Source organism: Miscanthus floridulus, chromosome 18 (assembly GCF_019320115.1).
Source record: "Miscanthus floridulus cultivar M001 chromosome 18, ASM1932011v1, whole genome shotgun sequence".
Taxonomy (NCBI): domain Eukaryota; kingdom Viridiplantae; phylum Streptophyta; class Magnoliopsida; order Poales; family Poaceae; genus Miscanthus; species Miscanthus floridulus.
In genome coordinates, this window is record NC_089597.1 from 135987652 (window position 1) to 136002569 (window position 14918).

General features: G+C 45.7%; 3 protein-coding genes across 6 annotated transcripts; 2 read left to right on the forward strand and 1 right to left on the reverse strand.

Moving 5' to 3' along the window:
• The first annotated feature begins 238 nt into the window (after positions 1-238).
• Positions 239-4295, forward strand: LOC136520386 (delta(24)-sterol reductase-like). The gene is given in 5 exon segments (XM_066513887.1): positions 239-388; positions 2139-2415; positions 2417-3397; positions 3535-3942; positions 3944-4295. Coding segments are annotated over 4 exon segments (1686 nt in total). The 5' UTR covers positions 239-388; positions 2139-2154; the 3' UTR covers positions 3980-4295.
• A 1980-nt stretch (positions 4296-6275) lies between these two features.
• On the forward strand, positions 6276-7325 carry LOC136519845 (gibberellin-regulated protein 8-like). Its single transcript, XM_066513225.1, has 3 exons — positions 6276-6642; positions 6787-6874; positions 7010-7325. The coding sequence occupies exons 1-3, from the start codon at positions 6541-6543 to the stop codon at positions 7198-7200; spliced, it is 381 nt and encodes a 126-aa protein (XP_066369322.1). The 5' UTR covers positions 6276-6540; the 3' UTR covers positions 7201-7325.
• Positions 7326-7371: 46 nt separating this feature from the next.
• Positions 7372-14637, reverse strand: LOC136519844 (uncharacterized). 4 transcript variants are annotated; one of them, XM_066513220.1, is made up of 8 exons: positions 14452-14637; positions 14206-14305; positions 12778-12891; positions 12627-12670; positions 9200-12052; positions 8844-8945; positions 8564-8723; positions 7372-7950 (listed from the first exon to the last, which is right to left on the reverse strand). In XM_066513220.1, exons 3-8 carry the CDS (start codon positions 12877-12879, stop codon positions 7741-7743), a joined length of 3471 nt encoding a protein of 1156 aa, XP_066369317.1. In that variant the 5' UTR covers positions 12880-12891; positions 14206-14305; positions 14452-14637; the 3' UTR covers positions 7372-7740. The 4 variants fall into 4 exon arrangements, with proteins under 4 accessions (XP_066369317.1, XP_066369319.1, XP_066369318.1 ...); XM_066513222.1 differs by lacking the exon at positions 14206-14305; XM_066513221.1 differs by lacking the exon at positions 14452-14637 and having other exon boundaries at positions 14206-14425.
• Between the last annotated feature and the right edge of the window lie 281 nt (positions 14638-14918).

The window sequence follows — 14918 nt, forward strand, 5'->3', positions numbered from 1 at the left end:
CTTAGCCGATTCAGTTTTTTCGGCCCTTCGAGCAAACAAAAACAATTTTTAAAAAAGAAACAGAGAGATAGGAGTAGGTGACAACGGACAAAAAGAAAAGGCAAAAAAAAAAAAAAAAAAAAGAGAGCTGTCACAACCAGCCAAGAGAGTATAGAGAGGAGGGGTGAGAGAAATATGGATCGTAACAGGGACTAAACCGAAAAGTGGCAAAACCCCCTCTTGTTTACCTTCGCTTCCGGATGAGCGTGGAGTGTCGCCGCTTTAAAACCCCCCACCGCTGTCCCTGCGGAGATCGGGGGCAACAGCTGCAGCAGCATCTGCATCGCTCGCCCACCTCCCGCTCCGCCTGCTGAGGAGGAGGAGCGCCGGCCGGCCGGATCCACAGCTGGTAAGATTAGGACGACCTCCTGGACTCTCATCTCCTCCTCGCTGGTTGCTTCCCAATCCAGAACACCACCGGCGTCCCCCGTCCGTGTGCTTCCGTCCGGACTGTCTGGCCCCGTCGCTGCCTAGATCTGCTGCTATGTTCTTGCGTGCATGCCGTCAGGAACCAAATCCCCCCGTCCCCCGTGTATACTAGGAGTAGGAGTAGTTTCTTTTCTCCATGGATTGGATTGCGCCAGTCCCTTCTAGAGGTACAGTACCGTACCCCAGGCGCACGGCTGAAGGCTGAAGCTTCCCTCCCTTCCCTTCCCTTCCCATCCTTTCCTTCGTTAGAAAAAGGGCTAGTCATTTTTGGTATTACATTCTTTTCCTTTCTTTTTTTTACAGTTACCACTTACCACATGGCTGTGCCTCTGTTTTTGTTACTAGTGACTGACTGACAGCCTTTCAGCTTCTTTCTCTTGGGTGGGTGGGTGAGTGGGGGGACGCAAAAAGAGGAGCGATTTGCTGTGGAAAGAATTGGAAAAGGGATTACGTTCAAAGAATTAGAAAGGGGAATACCTAGTACTCCAGCATCAACTTGTGTGCACAAGGCCCAGCTTTACTTTCTCTTGGGGCAAGTGTAATCATCCCACCCCACCCAAAAAAACATAAAAGGAGATCCTTTTCACTTTGTTTAATCTTCATAATTAAGAGAGTCACAAAGGCCATGACATGTTATGCCCATCCTTTCCTCTCAGTTTCGTATGAATGTTGAATTTACTTGGGGCCATCAATGATTGCTGGATCTGACTGGTAGGCATGTCAACCCCATCGAATGCATGCCTGCATGCCACAGATCTGTAGTAGTATATGTGTAAGGTTCATAACATGCTTCAGCATTCTAAGGGAGCTCAGAATTGGTGCCTGCATGCATGGCTCCTATGCCCAAACCAAAAGGATCTACCTTGCCCATATCCGTATGGTCTTTTCAGATTTGGTTAAGCGGGCAATGATTGCATTGCGGGTCAGAAACAAATTGTAGGAGGTAGGTGTGCACTGGTCCTTATGGGGTTCTACTGTTTTAGGACTATTAAAAATAGCAAACCACGTGGTCTATTTTCTGGGATCTGAATTTTTTTTTTGTCTGAATATGTATGCCGTCGAGGTTCAGGTTCCTCCATTCTTAGCAAAGTTTTATGAAGCTTCTTTTTGACTACTGGTTGCTGCCTGCACAATCTTATCAAACTATCCCACATACTATGTACTGCTTTCTTTTGATTCTAGGAATTACTAGATAAACACTGCTGGGCGTGCATCGTCTCTGTTTTAATGATAATCCAAAGCTGGGGTCTTAGGAATTGCTTCTAGTTATGCAAGAGATGCTTACTTGACATACTACTATTGGCGCTCCAAATTTTGACAATTGCATGTGAATGTCCTGCCGCCCCTGACCTGATAGGTTCTTGATCTGGACCTTATGTGGTTAATTCATTCATTTATTCAGTGTTAATGCACCGTCTCTATATGTTTCCTGGAACATTAGTAGATAGTGGGATGGTACTGTGATGGTGTAGCTGTATCATTACAGCTAGCTGTTGGTGAGATATCTCCTCACAGTTCAGATAACAATGTGCTTGCTTCAGTTGTTTCTTCCATCTAGTGTAGAAGCTATTCCATGATATGATATATGTGGTTTGCTGTTTTTTTTTTGGTTGACTTAACTGTTTAGCTAACTCTGTTGTGGCGTGCTCTTTCAACTGTGTTCTTTTCAGAAGCATCCTCCACCCAATGGCGGACGTGCATGAACCTTTGGTGCGCCGCAAGAGGAAGAAGGTTTTGGTGGACTACTTGGTGCAGTTCCGATGGATCCTTGTGATCTTCGTGGTCCTTCCTATTTCATCTCTGATCTACTTCAATATCTTTCTGGGCGACATGTGGTCTGCCATGAAGTCAGAGAAGAAGCGCCAGAAGCAACACGATGAGAATGTGCAGAAGGTTGTGAAGCGGCTCAAGCAGAGGAACCCAAAGAAGGATGGTCTTGTTTGCACATGCCAGGAAGCCCTGGATTGCTGTTGGCATGCGCAATGTGGACTACAAGCGTGCGAGGCATTTTGAGATTGACCTTTCTTCCTTCAGGAACATCCTTGAGATTGACAAAGAGAGGATGGTTGCCAAGGTTGAGCCCCTTGTAAACATGGGTCAGATAAGCAGAGCTACCTGCCCAATGAACCTCGCCCTTGCAGTCATCGCTGAGCTTGACGACCTCACTGTTGGTGGGCTCATCAATGGCTATGGAATTGAGGGGAGCTCTCACCTCTATGGCCTTTTCTCTGACACGGTTGTTGCAATGGAAGTTGTTCTTGCAGATGGCCGGGTTGTTAGGGCCACCAAGGATAATGAGTACTCTGACCTTTTCTATGGCATTCCCTGGTCCCAGGGAACACTTGGGTTCCTTGTCTCTGCTGAGATCAAGCTGATTCCCATCAAGGAGTACATGAAGCTCACCTACATTCCAGTGAAAGGGAGTCTGAAGGAAATCGCGCAGGCCTATGCTGATTCTTTCGCGCCAAGAGATGGTGACCCAGCAAAGGTCCCTGACTTTGTTGAAGGAATGGTGTACACAGAAAGCGAGGGTGTCATGATGACTGGTGTGTATGCTTCGAAAGAAGAGGCGAAGAAGAAGGGCAACAAGATCAACTGCGTGGGGTGGTGGTTTAAGCCCTGGTTCTACCAGCATGCTCAGACAGCGCTCAAGAGGGGCGAGTTTGTGGAGTACATCCCAACAAGAGAGTACTACCACCGCCACACCCGGTGCCTGTACTGGGAGGGAAAGCTGATCCTGCCATTCGGTGATCAGTTCTGGTTCAGGTTCCTGCTGGGTTGGCTCATGCCACCAAAGGTGTCTCTTCTGAAGGCGACTCAGGGTGAGGCTATCAGGAACTACTACCATGACAACCATGTGATCCAGGACATGCTGGTGCCGCTGTACAAGGTTGGAGATGCTCTCGAGTTCGTGCACCGCGAGATGGAGGTGTGTTTCTTGTTAATAGTAATGTGTCATATATATCTTTATTGACTGTCATTGTTGCTTGCACACCTGCTGCTGCTGTTTATGAGCAGTCCACTGCATAATAATAATGAGCATTTCTTGGAATTGATTGTTGCTAGGTGTATCCTCTGTGGCTGTGCCCTCACCGCCTGTACAAGCTGCCCGTGAAGACGATGGTGTACCCTGAGCCTGGGTTCGAGCACCAGCACAGGCAGGGCGACACAAGCTACGCACAGATGTTCACGGACGTGGGCGTGTACTACGCTCCTGCTGCGGTCCTAAGGGGAGAGGAGTTCAATGGCGCGGAGGCGGTGCACAGGCTGGAGCAGTGGCTGATCGAGAACCACAGCTACCAGCCACAGTACGCGGTGTCGGAGCTGAATGAGAAGGACTTCTGGCGCATGTTCGACGCGTCCCACTATGAGCACTGCCGGCGCAAGTATGGGGCGGTGGGCACGTTCATGAGCGTGTACTACAAGTCGAAGAAGGGGCGCAAGACGGAGAAGGAGGTGCAGGAGGCGGAGGCAGGCCATCCTGGAGCCGGCCTACGCGGACGAGGCCTAAGCGGCTAAGCCGAGCTGGGCTGGCGACCAACCATTTGGGTTTGGTTTTTCTCTGGTGCGATTGATGGTTTAGCATGAACCCGTAATGGGGGGCAGCAGCGGCAGAGTTTGTTTACATAAGACTTTGAGATGATGCGATCCGGACGAGATGAGATGTCTCTCGTTTTGCTTAATTAATTAGAACTTGATGTAGTGTGTGTCTGTCCGTAGTACTCTTAAGCTCGTGGTCAGTCAGTGAGTTGTCGTTGATGCCCAGTGTTGGGGTTTATTTATCTTTTTGTCTAATGGAATTTCTCAGATTGATTCGGGACTTGCTACATGGCTCTGCTCTTGTATGTGTGTACATGTGATTGCTAGCTTTAGCTATGATGTTTTTTTTAATGTTTTCGAGGCGCTGTTGCTGCGTCTTGGATGCAGGAGCAGCGGTGAATTGGAGCTGCTGTTTTATTGAATGTTCTTTGCTGTATTAACACAACTGGGAGTGGGTAGATAACTGATGGAGCTGTTGCAGTTGCAGAATGAGGTAGCACTAGCAGATTGGAATGGGGAAGAGCCAGGCAGCCAGAAACCATGACGAGGGAGGCAGAGCATGTGATGTGGGCAGAAGCACGAGCACGGCACCATGGGGTTGGGCTGACACCTGACAGGCACAGTGAGAAAAGAAAGCACGCAGACAGCACCAGCCACCAGTCCCCACAAGAGCAAAAAGCAAAGAAAGATGAATCCATATGCTTGTGCAGTGCAGGCGTGCAGCAACTCTGCACTGCTCTCTGGGCTCGGTTAAGGTTCAGTCACTGGCTTTACCAGTGGGAATTTGGTACTGGGATGAAAACGATAATAACGGATATCATTGATATTATATTTGTTTTTATATTTTTGTTCGGATTCGGATTCGAATACGGATAGTGTCAACCATAGGTCTGTTCGCTTGAACTTATCAGCCGGCTTATCAGCTTAAATCTACAGTATTTTTCTCTCACAACAAAACAGCTTCAACCGGATTATCAGCCGGCTTTAATACTAGCCGAACAGGCCCATGTCAGATAGGATACAACTGGATATCGACATCATAAATATGCGATTTGAGTTTGGGATACTGATAAGGTATCGAACGTTGAATATCTGGACTCGGATACGGATAGATTTAAATCCCTCTAAACGAATTCGATCTCGAATACGGTCGGAAATTATCCGTACCATTTTCACCCATAGTGCTTGAGCAAGATGAGACTTTTTTAAGGATCAGCTAGATGAAAGAGATCACTTTTAAGGAACACTTGGTAGGAATTCAGATGCTCAGCCCAATAAGAGGTTAGCCTTCTGTGTTTGTTAAACTGTAAAAAAATTTAAAACCAGCTTGATTGTTTTGTTCCTCTGATCTGCAAGATTGTATATACAAGTGCGTGCAAGGCATCCGATTCCCATCCGTCCGTCGTCTACTGCTATATGATATCAGTAAGTTTATCACGGACTGCCGGCCGGGCTGACTGACTCTTCTCCACCACGCATCAACTGAATTTTGTACAGCATAGCATAGGTTTTGTTTGGATCCATTAACTGCTAATAACTAACTATTAGTGCTGTTAGCTGGTTTGATTCAACCAGTAAGATAGTTGTTAGTTGGATATTAGCTAACAATTAGCTTGACCCGTTTGAATTCAAAGAAGCTAATTATTAGCAGCTAACTATTAGCTCCATGGATCTAAACAGGATCATAGTACAGCATGGCATGCTATAAACATCCGTACATGTAACATGATAGTAATACATGCATAATACTTACATACAGTAATTCATATTCTAGAAGCTGGTTGATGTGCCGTGATGCATCTTGACTCGTTGGCTTGGCTACCCTTTCTTCTTCTTCATACTGCTGCTTGCTCAGCTCTACTCCCATAGGCCATTGCCATGGCTATCAAGCAACTTTTATTGGGGGAAAAGTTACAATATAGTGTAGCAAATGCAAATGAAAAGCTCTCCAATCCTTTGCTTTGCTGTCATTGGGTGGGGACGCCACGGGCAGTCGGCACCAGTGGCGGATCCAAAGGGGGGGCTGGGGGGGGCTCCAGCCCCCCCTAATTTCTTGATTTCAATGCTAATTACTGTAGCAAAAACTTGATTTCACCGTTAAATCTTCGTGCAAATCAACATCTCTGTTGTTTTAGCCCCCCCTTATCCCGCATCCCACATCCGCCACTGGTCGGCACCAACTGCACCGCACCGCACCGCACCTGCACCGCCCAGTTATTATTTACTGCTACTGCAGTCTGCAGTGTTGGCTGCTGCTGCTTCTTTCTCCACTCCACTCAACTCCTTGTATATTTGCATCACTGCCTAGATCGTTTCGTTTCATTTCATCAGCTTGCTCGTCTCTGCCCCTGCACTGCCGATTATAAATAATAAAGAAAGCCAGCCAAGGAGCCAGACAGACTCGGCCTGCTTCAGGAAGGAAGGAAAGGAGATCTCCACCCCACTTCACTCAACAAGAACCCAGCCAGCCAGACCTCCCTTGCCAATCCATCCCATCCATAGGCGACTCCTTCCTTCCCTTCATTCCTTGAGATGATGAAGCAGCATCAGCAGCTCCTCCTCCTTTCTCTAATGTTTCTCGTTGCTGTCGCAGCAGCCGCTGTTGCTGCCGATCCACAGCCAAGGCCACAACAGGTATGTCTACTCCTCTTCTCTTCTGCATCATCACTGAATCAGCTCTGGTATTCCTTCCTCTCATGAAGATTGAAGCATCAGCAGCATCAGGTCATCTGATTTCTGAATAATGAGCACATCAACATGGTCCGTGTGTCCATGCAGGTGCAGCACCAGCAGCAGCAACCACAGATGAGGATGAGGATGAGGATGAGCAGCAGGGCCAGATCCCTGCTTCAGGCGCCAAAACCAGGTACTGTATTGTACTGTACTGTACATAACACGCAAGCGTGGCGCCTCGTACATACAGCATCATGATAGCTACACAGACAGGCTGCAGCAGTCTCATTCATGCCTGTTTCTGTTTCTGTCCTTGCATTGCATGCAGACTGCCCGTCCAGCTGCTCCGTTCGCTGCGGCAACAACTGGAACAACGAGATGTGCAACAAGATGTGCAACGTCTGCTGCAACAAGTGCGGCTGCGTGCCACCGGGGACCGGGCAGGAAACCCGCCACCTTTGCCCCTGCTACGACACCATGGTCAATCCACACAATCCACACAAGCTCAAGTGCCCGTGATCTGGAGAGCTTCTTCATGCCATGCATGCGTGCTCTTTGTAATGCAACCAGTCCATGAATGAAATCCATATATATGCGGAGTCACTTGAATAAAACCAACAAGCATTATATATGCCAGATTGCAGAGTACTCATATATGCATGGTCTCTACTCATCATGTTCCTTCAGCTATTGATAAGCAAACAGCTACTCTTTTTCCATTTCGTAATTCTCCACAAACATCAGTGTCACGGTTGCAGCATAAGCTAAGGTAGCCAACAGTGTCACACACACATATATATATACATAAGAACACTGAAACTAAATCCGATAAACCTCGCTCACTCTGCTGCTATCGCTCCAGCATTTCAATGGAGAATTGATATTATGATAATATACAAGGTAAGCAGGTTACACATGGTAGACCAGCACTTCCAAAAGCTAGCGCTTCCAAAACCTAGTCAACGTAGGTACACATCAGTTCTAGTGGTTGCTACTGTCATTTTCATCGGCGCCAGGAACCTCAGGACACCATGATATGATATCGACCTCCAGCATCCATCAGCTCCGGGAGAGGAAGAACTCGAAGTCTGGGTGCCTGTTTCTACTCATCTGCCCATTCTTCAGCACGCTGGCCCTGGACATCACCGCCGCAGACTCATTCAGCGTGTGCAATCTCTCCTTCAGAATCTGGGATGCTTCACTGGACTGCGGCTCTGCTGACTCGGCACCTTCAGAATCGGATTTCCTCATCTCAAACCACCACTCTGCCTGCATTACCAGAGGAGAGTTAAACGCATTGATCTACTAGAGAACTAACCAACAATCCACAATAAATATGAAGCAGCCTACTGCTACTTTGCCACTTTAAGCATACCCACATGGCCAGGACTACTTTCGTAACATTGGCCTGGGACCCAAAAACCCAACAATCCACATGGCCATGACCCAGAAAGTCCAGAACCACAGTCCAACATTTGACCTGGTGCCAAAAGACCTGCAGCTTTCACTAACCCCAGAAGCCTTTTGATTTTCTTGGTCCTTTCGGAACACTAATTGAGCAGGCAAAATAGCATTTATAAAGCAGTAAAGGTTCAAGATGTCTAGCAGACTTTCTGGGAAAACATACTGATTTTGGAATGGCCAAGTAGGTACCACATTTAGTTTTTCAAAACCACCAACCATTTTCAATATGGCCATCTGGTAAGAGGTATGTTATGCAACACAAATCAAACCGTATTCATATCAGGAAACAGAAACATAAAACTTGGAAAACGTCAAATCATGTACGAACAAATATTTTGTTTCAGGCCTAAAGTTGTACCACCAATTTGTGCCATTTTCAGTTACCATCTATGTATCATGTGGTATGTTAGTCCTTTACCTTGGCATTGTAAGACTGCAGGCCTATGACTGGCAAAACAACAGCCCCGTCTGCTGAGCTGCTCTGATGAATCCAGTGCCCAAGAGAATGATATGTCAAGAATGCGGCCTGAAATTTTCCATCAGGTATCCGGTATATGGGATACCATGCAACACAATACCTGAAATTCAAGAGAGATCTGTTTTCAACACAAGACACCCCACAAGCTTTTACAAATCCAGATACAAGTATATTGCTGAATGATAATGTCACCAATAAAAGAGGAGAGCATAGAACAGACCAAGAGGCTGGATGGAGATCATGCAGGCTGACCTCCAAATTCTTTGGGTCTCCAGATATTTGGCATTTCGATGGTTTCACACCAGCAATCAGCTCATTTACCCTAGTACGAGAGCAACGAGTATTCTATAAGAACATTTCAAAGAACAAGTACCTGTTTCTCTCAATGTACAAGAATGAACCACAGCTTCAAAATCAGAAACCATTACAAGGAATGTCAAGTCCAAAAACATGGGGGCAAAGTGAAAATGGCATTGGGTATGAGTCACCATGTTTACAAAACAAGACTACGGCCATCATAACATGTAAAAGACTAAGAATAAGCACACAGGCACCCTGTTATGTAATTAGACTCACTTGTCAAATAACTGTTGCCGCGAGTATGGTTGTTCAGATTCAAAAAATTCAAATATCAGCTCCCCATCTGCTGTCTGCTGATCATCTTCAGTATGCAGAGTAGATGATTTGTTTACTGGATTAGATTGTTTTGGAAAAAGCTTTGCAAATATTGGGGGCAGGTTCAGGTCTGGAGATGTTTCACATGTCACATTCCTATGGATTGACTCCTTATCAATGCTTCCACCACTGGTTCTTTTAGGTTGACTGAAGAGTTGAACAGCAGATAGATATGGTACAAAATACGTTGTAAACTGACAATGACTATTCCACAAGCCTTTTGGCCTCCGGAGATCTTGTGCCTTTACATCCAAACCATAGCAGCTAGGCTCTTCGTACCACTGCCAGACAGTTCTTAGAGTGATATCTGGAGTCTGATGTAAACATAAGCCATCCTTCACACATTCTTGCAGGTAAGATTTACAGCCAGCAGGGCAAGGGCTGCAGTGCACAATTGGAGAAGCAGAGTAAACAAAATTTTCCAAATCAGCAATAGGCCTACCACCAATGCGAAGTTGGATATCTTCGACTTGCTGCTGTGCTGTGTAAACATAACTAATAGCCTCTTTCATCTTGCTGTATTCAGTCTCAGTTGCATTATCTGCTTGGAATTTCAAATCAACATGTTCAGACGAGTTCAGTTTATAAGTCCTTTCACTAGGTAAGTTGCTGTCCTCACCATTAGCTGAGACATCCAAATAGATCCCATTGCAAGTTTCCTTCTTACCAACAGGAATCCACTTATGTGACAAGTGTCCAGCACCAGAATACCACTTACAGCATTCTTGAGAATTATTCTCTGTTAGTAACTTCACACATTGAGCTTCCTTTGTTTCTGCAACAAAAGGATCAGTGCACAGGTTCTTGGAGCTCCGACTAGTGGATACACCCTTGTTTTCAGGACATAAAGAGTGAGGATCTGATACGTGGGAATCATCAGAAGCAGCTTGTGGGGCCAAATCTGGAACCAAGTTGCAAGATACTGATGCTGCTATCTCAATACCAGGTTGTGAACCCTCATTTCCCTCAGTTGGGTAGTTGCTGCCAACTCCAGTTAGACCAACTTCATCAGCTGAACTTGAATACGAGGTTGATCTATCACTGGTGTTCTTGGCATGAACTAGCACCAACATAGGCAATTCTTCTTGCTGCAAGTAATCCTTTGGCACCTTGGGGATACCAATCCTAGGAGCATAGTAGTTTTTCGATGACTGAGAACCTTGTTTCGAAGAAGAGCTTCTTTGCTGGCGTAGAAAGGGTGCCTGCTTCTTGTAGACAGGTACAGAAAATGTATGGCAGGAGTTCAATGCATCTTCTTCTTTGGTAGGCTCCAGTTCAACTGTCCCATTTGAGGAATCCTGTTTGCACATTTTCCTATTCTGATTACATTTTGCCCGAATTCTTGTTGGATCTTCCTGTACACCCTTCTTACCAACTTCATGTGCACCCTTATCATGAATAGATGAATTGCTCAAATGTCCTGCTTTAGATATCATCTTGTCATTTCTTTCTACCTTCTGCCACACTGCTGAACTATCTTTTCCATTGTTCTTGTGCCTATTGGAACCTCTCACTCTGTTAGACACAGTCAAATCAATGTAGCTTGGTGTTTTACTTGATTTTATGTTCCTCCTCCCTGAACTAAATTGAAGAGAGGCCTTGCTGCTGCATGCCTGACTGCTGCACTGAACCCTTTCAGTATTGCTACAACTATCAGTAACATCCTTAGAGTATGATCTGATTCCTAGATGATCATTTGTATCTTCAGCATGAGTAGCACTAAGATGTGACCCTATCAACTGGCATTCCACCCTCATATTGCTCAGCCCTGTGGAGGCCCCTGGTTTTGAATGGTCATGTCCATTTTCATCTTTGATGGTAGCCTCAACATCGACACTGTAGTTCCCACTGTTGTCATTGTTCCACCTACTAAAGATGGAATCCGTGGTTGCATGACTGGGGTTATAAACATGGGCACATGTTAACTTCTGGTAGCTATTGCTTTCTTCTCCCAAGCCATGTTCAGTGAAAGTGGATCCATCAAATTCTAAAGAATCGATCGTATTTGATTCATCATTCAAGTAAGGAGCACAGCTGGAGCTTAATCTCCCTCCTGCGATATTATAAGATGAACCAGCACATCCAGAACCATCCATCTCATCAGTTCCCAATGTAGCTAAATTCAACATAATACCACATTCCACATAGTCCTTGTTGTACTGACCATCATTTTTAACCAACGAGCTAGCAGAGGGTGTGGTCTCTGACAACTTATCAACCAGTAAATTGGTCGGAACTACCTCCACAGGAGAAGCGCCATAAGTACTCTCTTCAAAAGTGGTTTCTGATGCCAAATTCAGCCTTTTGCGGATTGTTCGCTTGCACTGTTTTCCTCTCTTTCTAGAACTCCTTTGTGAAAGCTTGTCATCATTGTGCAAAATATCAGAATCAGATCTCAGACTCAGAGTAGTAGCGACAGGCCTGGAGTACTTTGCAGCTACATGGCAGGGAGGGACTGCCGTCGATGAATTACAAACGTTTTTCCTTTGCCGAGATTGCCTTAAGGTGCTTCCTCCATGTGTGTTTCCATTGGAAACTGGTTTAGATGAATCAACCTGATCATGCATGTTCCTTTCATTCGGCTGGCCTAAGCAACACAGTATTCTTGGCTGTGCAGATAATAGCTCAAGGCACTCTGTACCAAGAGCTCCTGATGACGAGATTACCTTGTTGACCTCTTGAGTGTCAGACAAAAATGGTGCCTGTTTCCAATCTGAATCGTGCCCAAGCGGAAGTGTAGCTGATGAGGTGTCACTGCCACACAAAAACACATTAAACTGGTAGCTTTCCCAAAAAAAATGGAAGAACAGATGAGATTCAAGGTGTCTGGCTATGCTGGCTGGTGATATTGTACTGTGAAAATGCTACATAATGAAAATGGTGGTAGACTAATCGACAAGTATAATAAGGCAACAAACAAGAGATACAGAGGATTAGGTGACATTAGATTGGACCTTTCAGTGACAAAAATTCAGTACAAATGTGTTTTAGTTATTCCACCCCTTTCTGTTGCGCAACCAAGTGCAAGAAACTTATTAGCAAATCAAGATTTAACCTCCACAATTGTCAAACAATGGCAGCAAACTTCAAGGCAGGTTGGATTGTGTGGATGGGTAGCTTAAGCATGTTTTATATATGCCAGCAACAGTAAGATCGACTAGATCTTTCCTGTTGACCAACCCTTTGTCTCTTCATTTTTATGATCCAATTAAGGTGTTCACTTTGTCTACAATTTCTTGTTACATATTATACACATCAGCAGCAGACCACATACACAAAGTCCACCAGTGATTGTTGGTAATGAAAGCAAGTGGCAATAGTCAATTACCTGTTCTCAGGACAAACAGCAACAGGTTTTTGTATCAGATGGCCCTGATGACAATATAAAACGCCAAATGAGTACGGGCAAAGCCAGGGAATAAATGGCATGAAAGCACAAGAGAACGCTCACTCATATTCATATAGTGCATAATACATACCTTTGAAAAGCGTCTTCCAATATTTTGGTCGAATGATCTGCTGCACTGAATATGTGACGTGGTCTGTAACCTTGTGTCGATTACTTCAAGTGCACACGACATTTCTTGGAGAGCCTGTAATCACATGAGGATTTAATGCCATATGCTTATCTTATTCCAAGATGATCTAACATTGCAGGTGGATTCACCATGCATTTAAATTTATTAAATCAATAAATAAGCAAAAACACAGCACTCAGGAAGTAAATGCATTCCACAAAAACCAAACCTGAGAGGCTGTAGGGTATGTTATTTAGTTGGTGGATGAGACTGGCAGGCTATATAACGCCTGTGAGGTGGAGGCATTGACACATAGTGAAACTAGAACATGACGTTGGTATGTTGGCGTAGCCTTTAGCATGATGTTTCTATTGCAATTTAAAAGTTTCCGTCAGGTAGCAGGAGGGATATTTGAGGGTAGTGACTCATGGAGAAAACCATCCTCATAGTTATAAATAATACACATTTATACAGGAACAAACATCATCATGTGTGCTGGAAAGCTAGGAACAAATTGGCATGCTCCTATAAGGCTATGAGAGCATAGCATCGAATCATAAGTGAGTGCAAGCAAACAGGTCCATCATGCAATGCCTAGTCCATACTTAAACAGAGTCTAACAAAGCAAGTCAGATCGCAATAAGCTGGAGCATGAAGAAGCACCATAATACTAGTATAGAGTTTAATCTGAAAACACCCCACGTGAAATCAAACTAGACAGGACACCTGTGGATGTGGATGCATCTGTCTGCTCCTGAACGGAGCTTAGGTCCTCAGTATAGTACTAATAAGCAGGAAATAAGCAGGCAATCATATCCTATATGTCCTATAAAAGTGAAGAAGGTACACCGTACACAAGATTGTAGGGGCAGTGTGAGGGCGGCGTATCACGGAGATTGCGTATAATCTGAAACGCCCCACACCCCAGCCCCCACCCCCACCCTACAGGACGCAAAGGGGAAAAGAAAAACGATGGAAATAATTTTGTGACGAAAGCTACCTCAGCGATTCATCGCGATCGCCGGAATCGGTTGCGGAATCGAGGCGGAAGGGGGACAAAAACGGCGGAAATCCCTAGAGAGGGTTAGGATTTACAGTCCTAGCATGCAATCTAATCTAAGAGCGGAAAAAAAATTAGGGGACTCTTTTTTTATCGGTAGTACAGAAAGAAAATGATGAAGAATCCGGTGGAGAGCGGACAGCGAAACGCGGCAGCGAATTTGGGGTGGGGGGCCGAAAAAAGCCGGCGTCTCGCTAAAAACAGGGGTCACACAGCGCACGCTCTCCTCTCACAAAATGAATTAGAAAAGAAAAAAAAAGAGCCACGCTTATAGTTAAGAAGACTAAGAGTGGTGATGAGTTGGTGGGGAGGATGGTCGGTTTGCTTACTCCAAATAGTGCGGGGCGGCGGGCGCGGGGGTCTCCTCCTGCGCCGGCCCCCGATCCTCCTACTCCACCGAACCGAATCGAATGGAATCCCCGTCTAGAACTGCAAGGGGAGGGAATCGGAAGTTGGAGAGATGATTGATGAGAGGAATGTGATGGGGGGTGGCTTCCCTCCCAAGTCCCAACCACGAGACGAGATGCGATGCAGAGGAAGGATCGATCGACGATGATGGGAGTGGAGTGACTGACCTTTTGGCTCCCGAGACGACGACGACGAAAGCAAATGCCGAACGAGGAAGGAAGCCCCCAATGGAATGGGATTGCTTGCTGGATCGCGAGCGAACGAGCGCGTGCCTTGTTTGGAACTTTGGATCTGGGGCGTCCTCTCCTCTGTTGTGTCTCGTCTCTTGTACTGCCGCTGCCGCTGCTCTCTAGTCGTCTCTACACGAGGGAGGGAGGGAGAGGGGACGCCTAGCGGAATTCCTTTTTTCCGCCTCCCTCCCCGCCGTAAGCAGAGAGAGAGTATCCCATCCATCCTCCTCCGTCCCTGCGCTTGCTTTCCTTTTTTCCCCCTTTCCGGTTTTCCGGACGCCAGCCTTGTTTTCCACGCGGCCATTTGTGCAAATCAAGATAATTTTTATATACTTATAACTATTATTACTACTACTAGTAGGAGTATGTATCTCTTATTTAATAAAAATTATTATTTAAAATTT

Coding starts and splice junctions, on each gene's coding strand:
- LOC136519845 (XM_066513225.1), top strand. CDS start 6,541: ATGATGAAGCAGCATCAGCAGCTCCTCCTCCTTTCTCTAATGTTTCTC. Junction 6,643..6,786: donor CACAGCCAAGGCCACAACAG/GTATGTCTACTC, acceptor GTGTCCATGCAG/GTGCAGCACCAGCAGCAGCA. Junction 6,875..7,009: donor GCTTCAGGCGCCAAAACCAG/GTACTGTATTGT, acceptor CATTGCATGCAG/ACTGCCCGTCCAGCTGCTCC.
- LOC136519844 (XM_066513222.1), bottom strand. CDS start 12,879: ATGTCGTGTGCACTTGAAGTAATCGACACAAGGTTACAGACCACGTCA. Junction 12,053..12,626: donor GCTGTTTGTCCTGAGAACAG/GTAATTGACTAT, acceptor TTTGTGTGGCAG/TGACACCTCATCAGCTACAC. Junction 8,724..8,843: donor GATCTCCATCCAGCCTCTTG/GTCTGTTCTATG, acceptor CTTGAATTTCAG/GTATTGTGTTGCATGGTATC.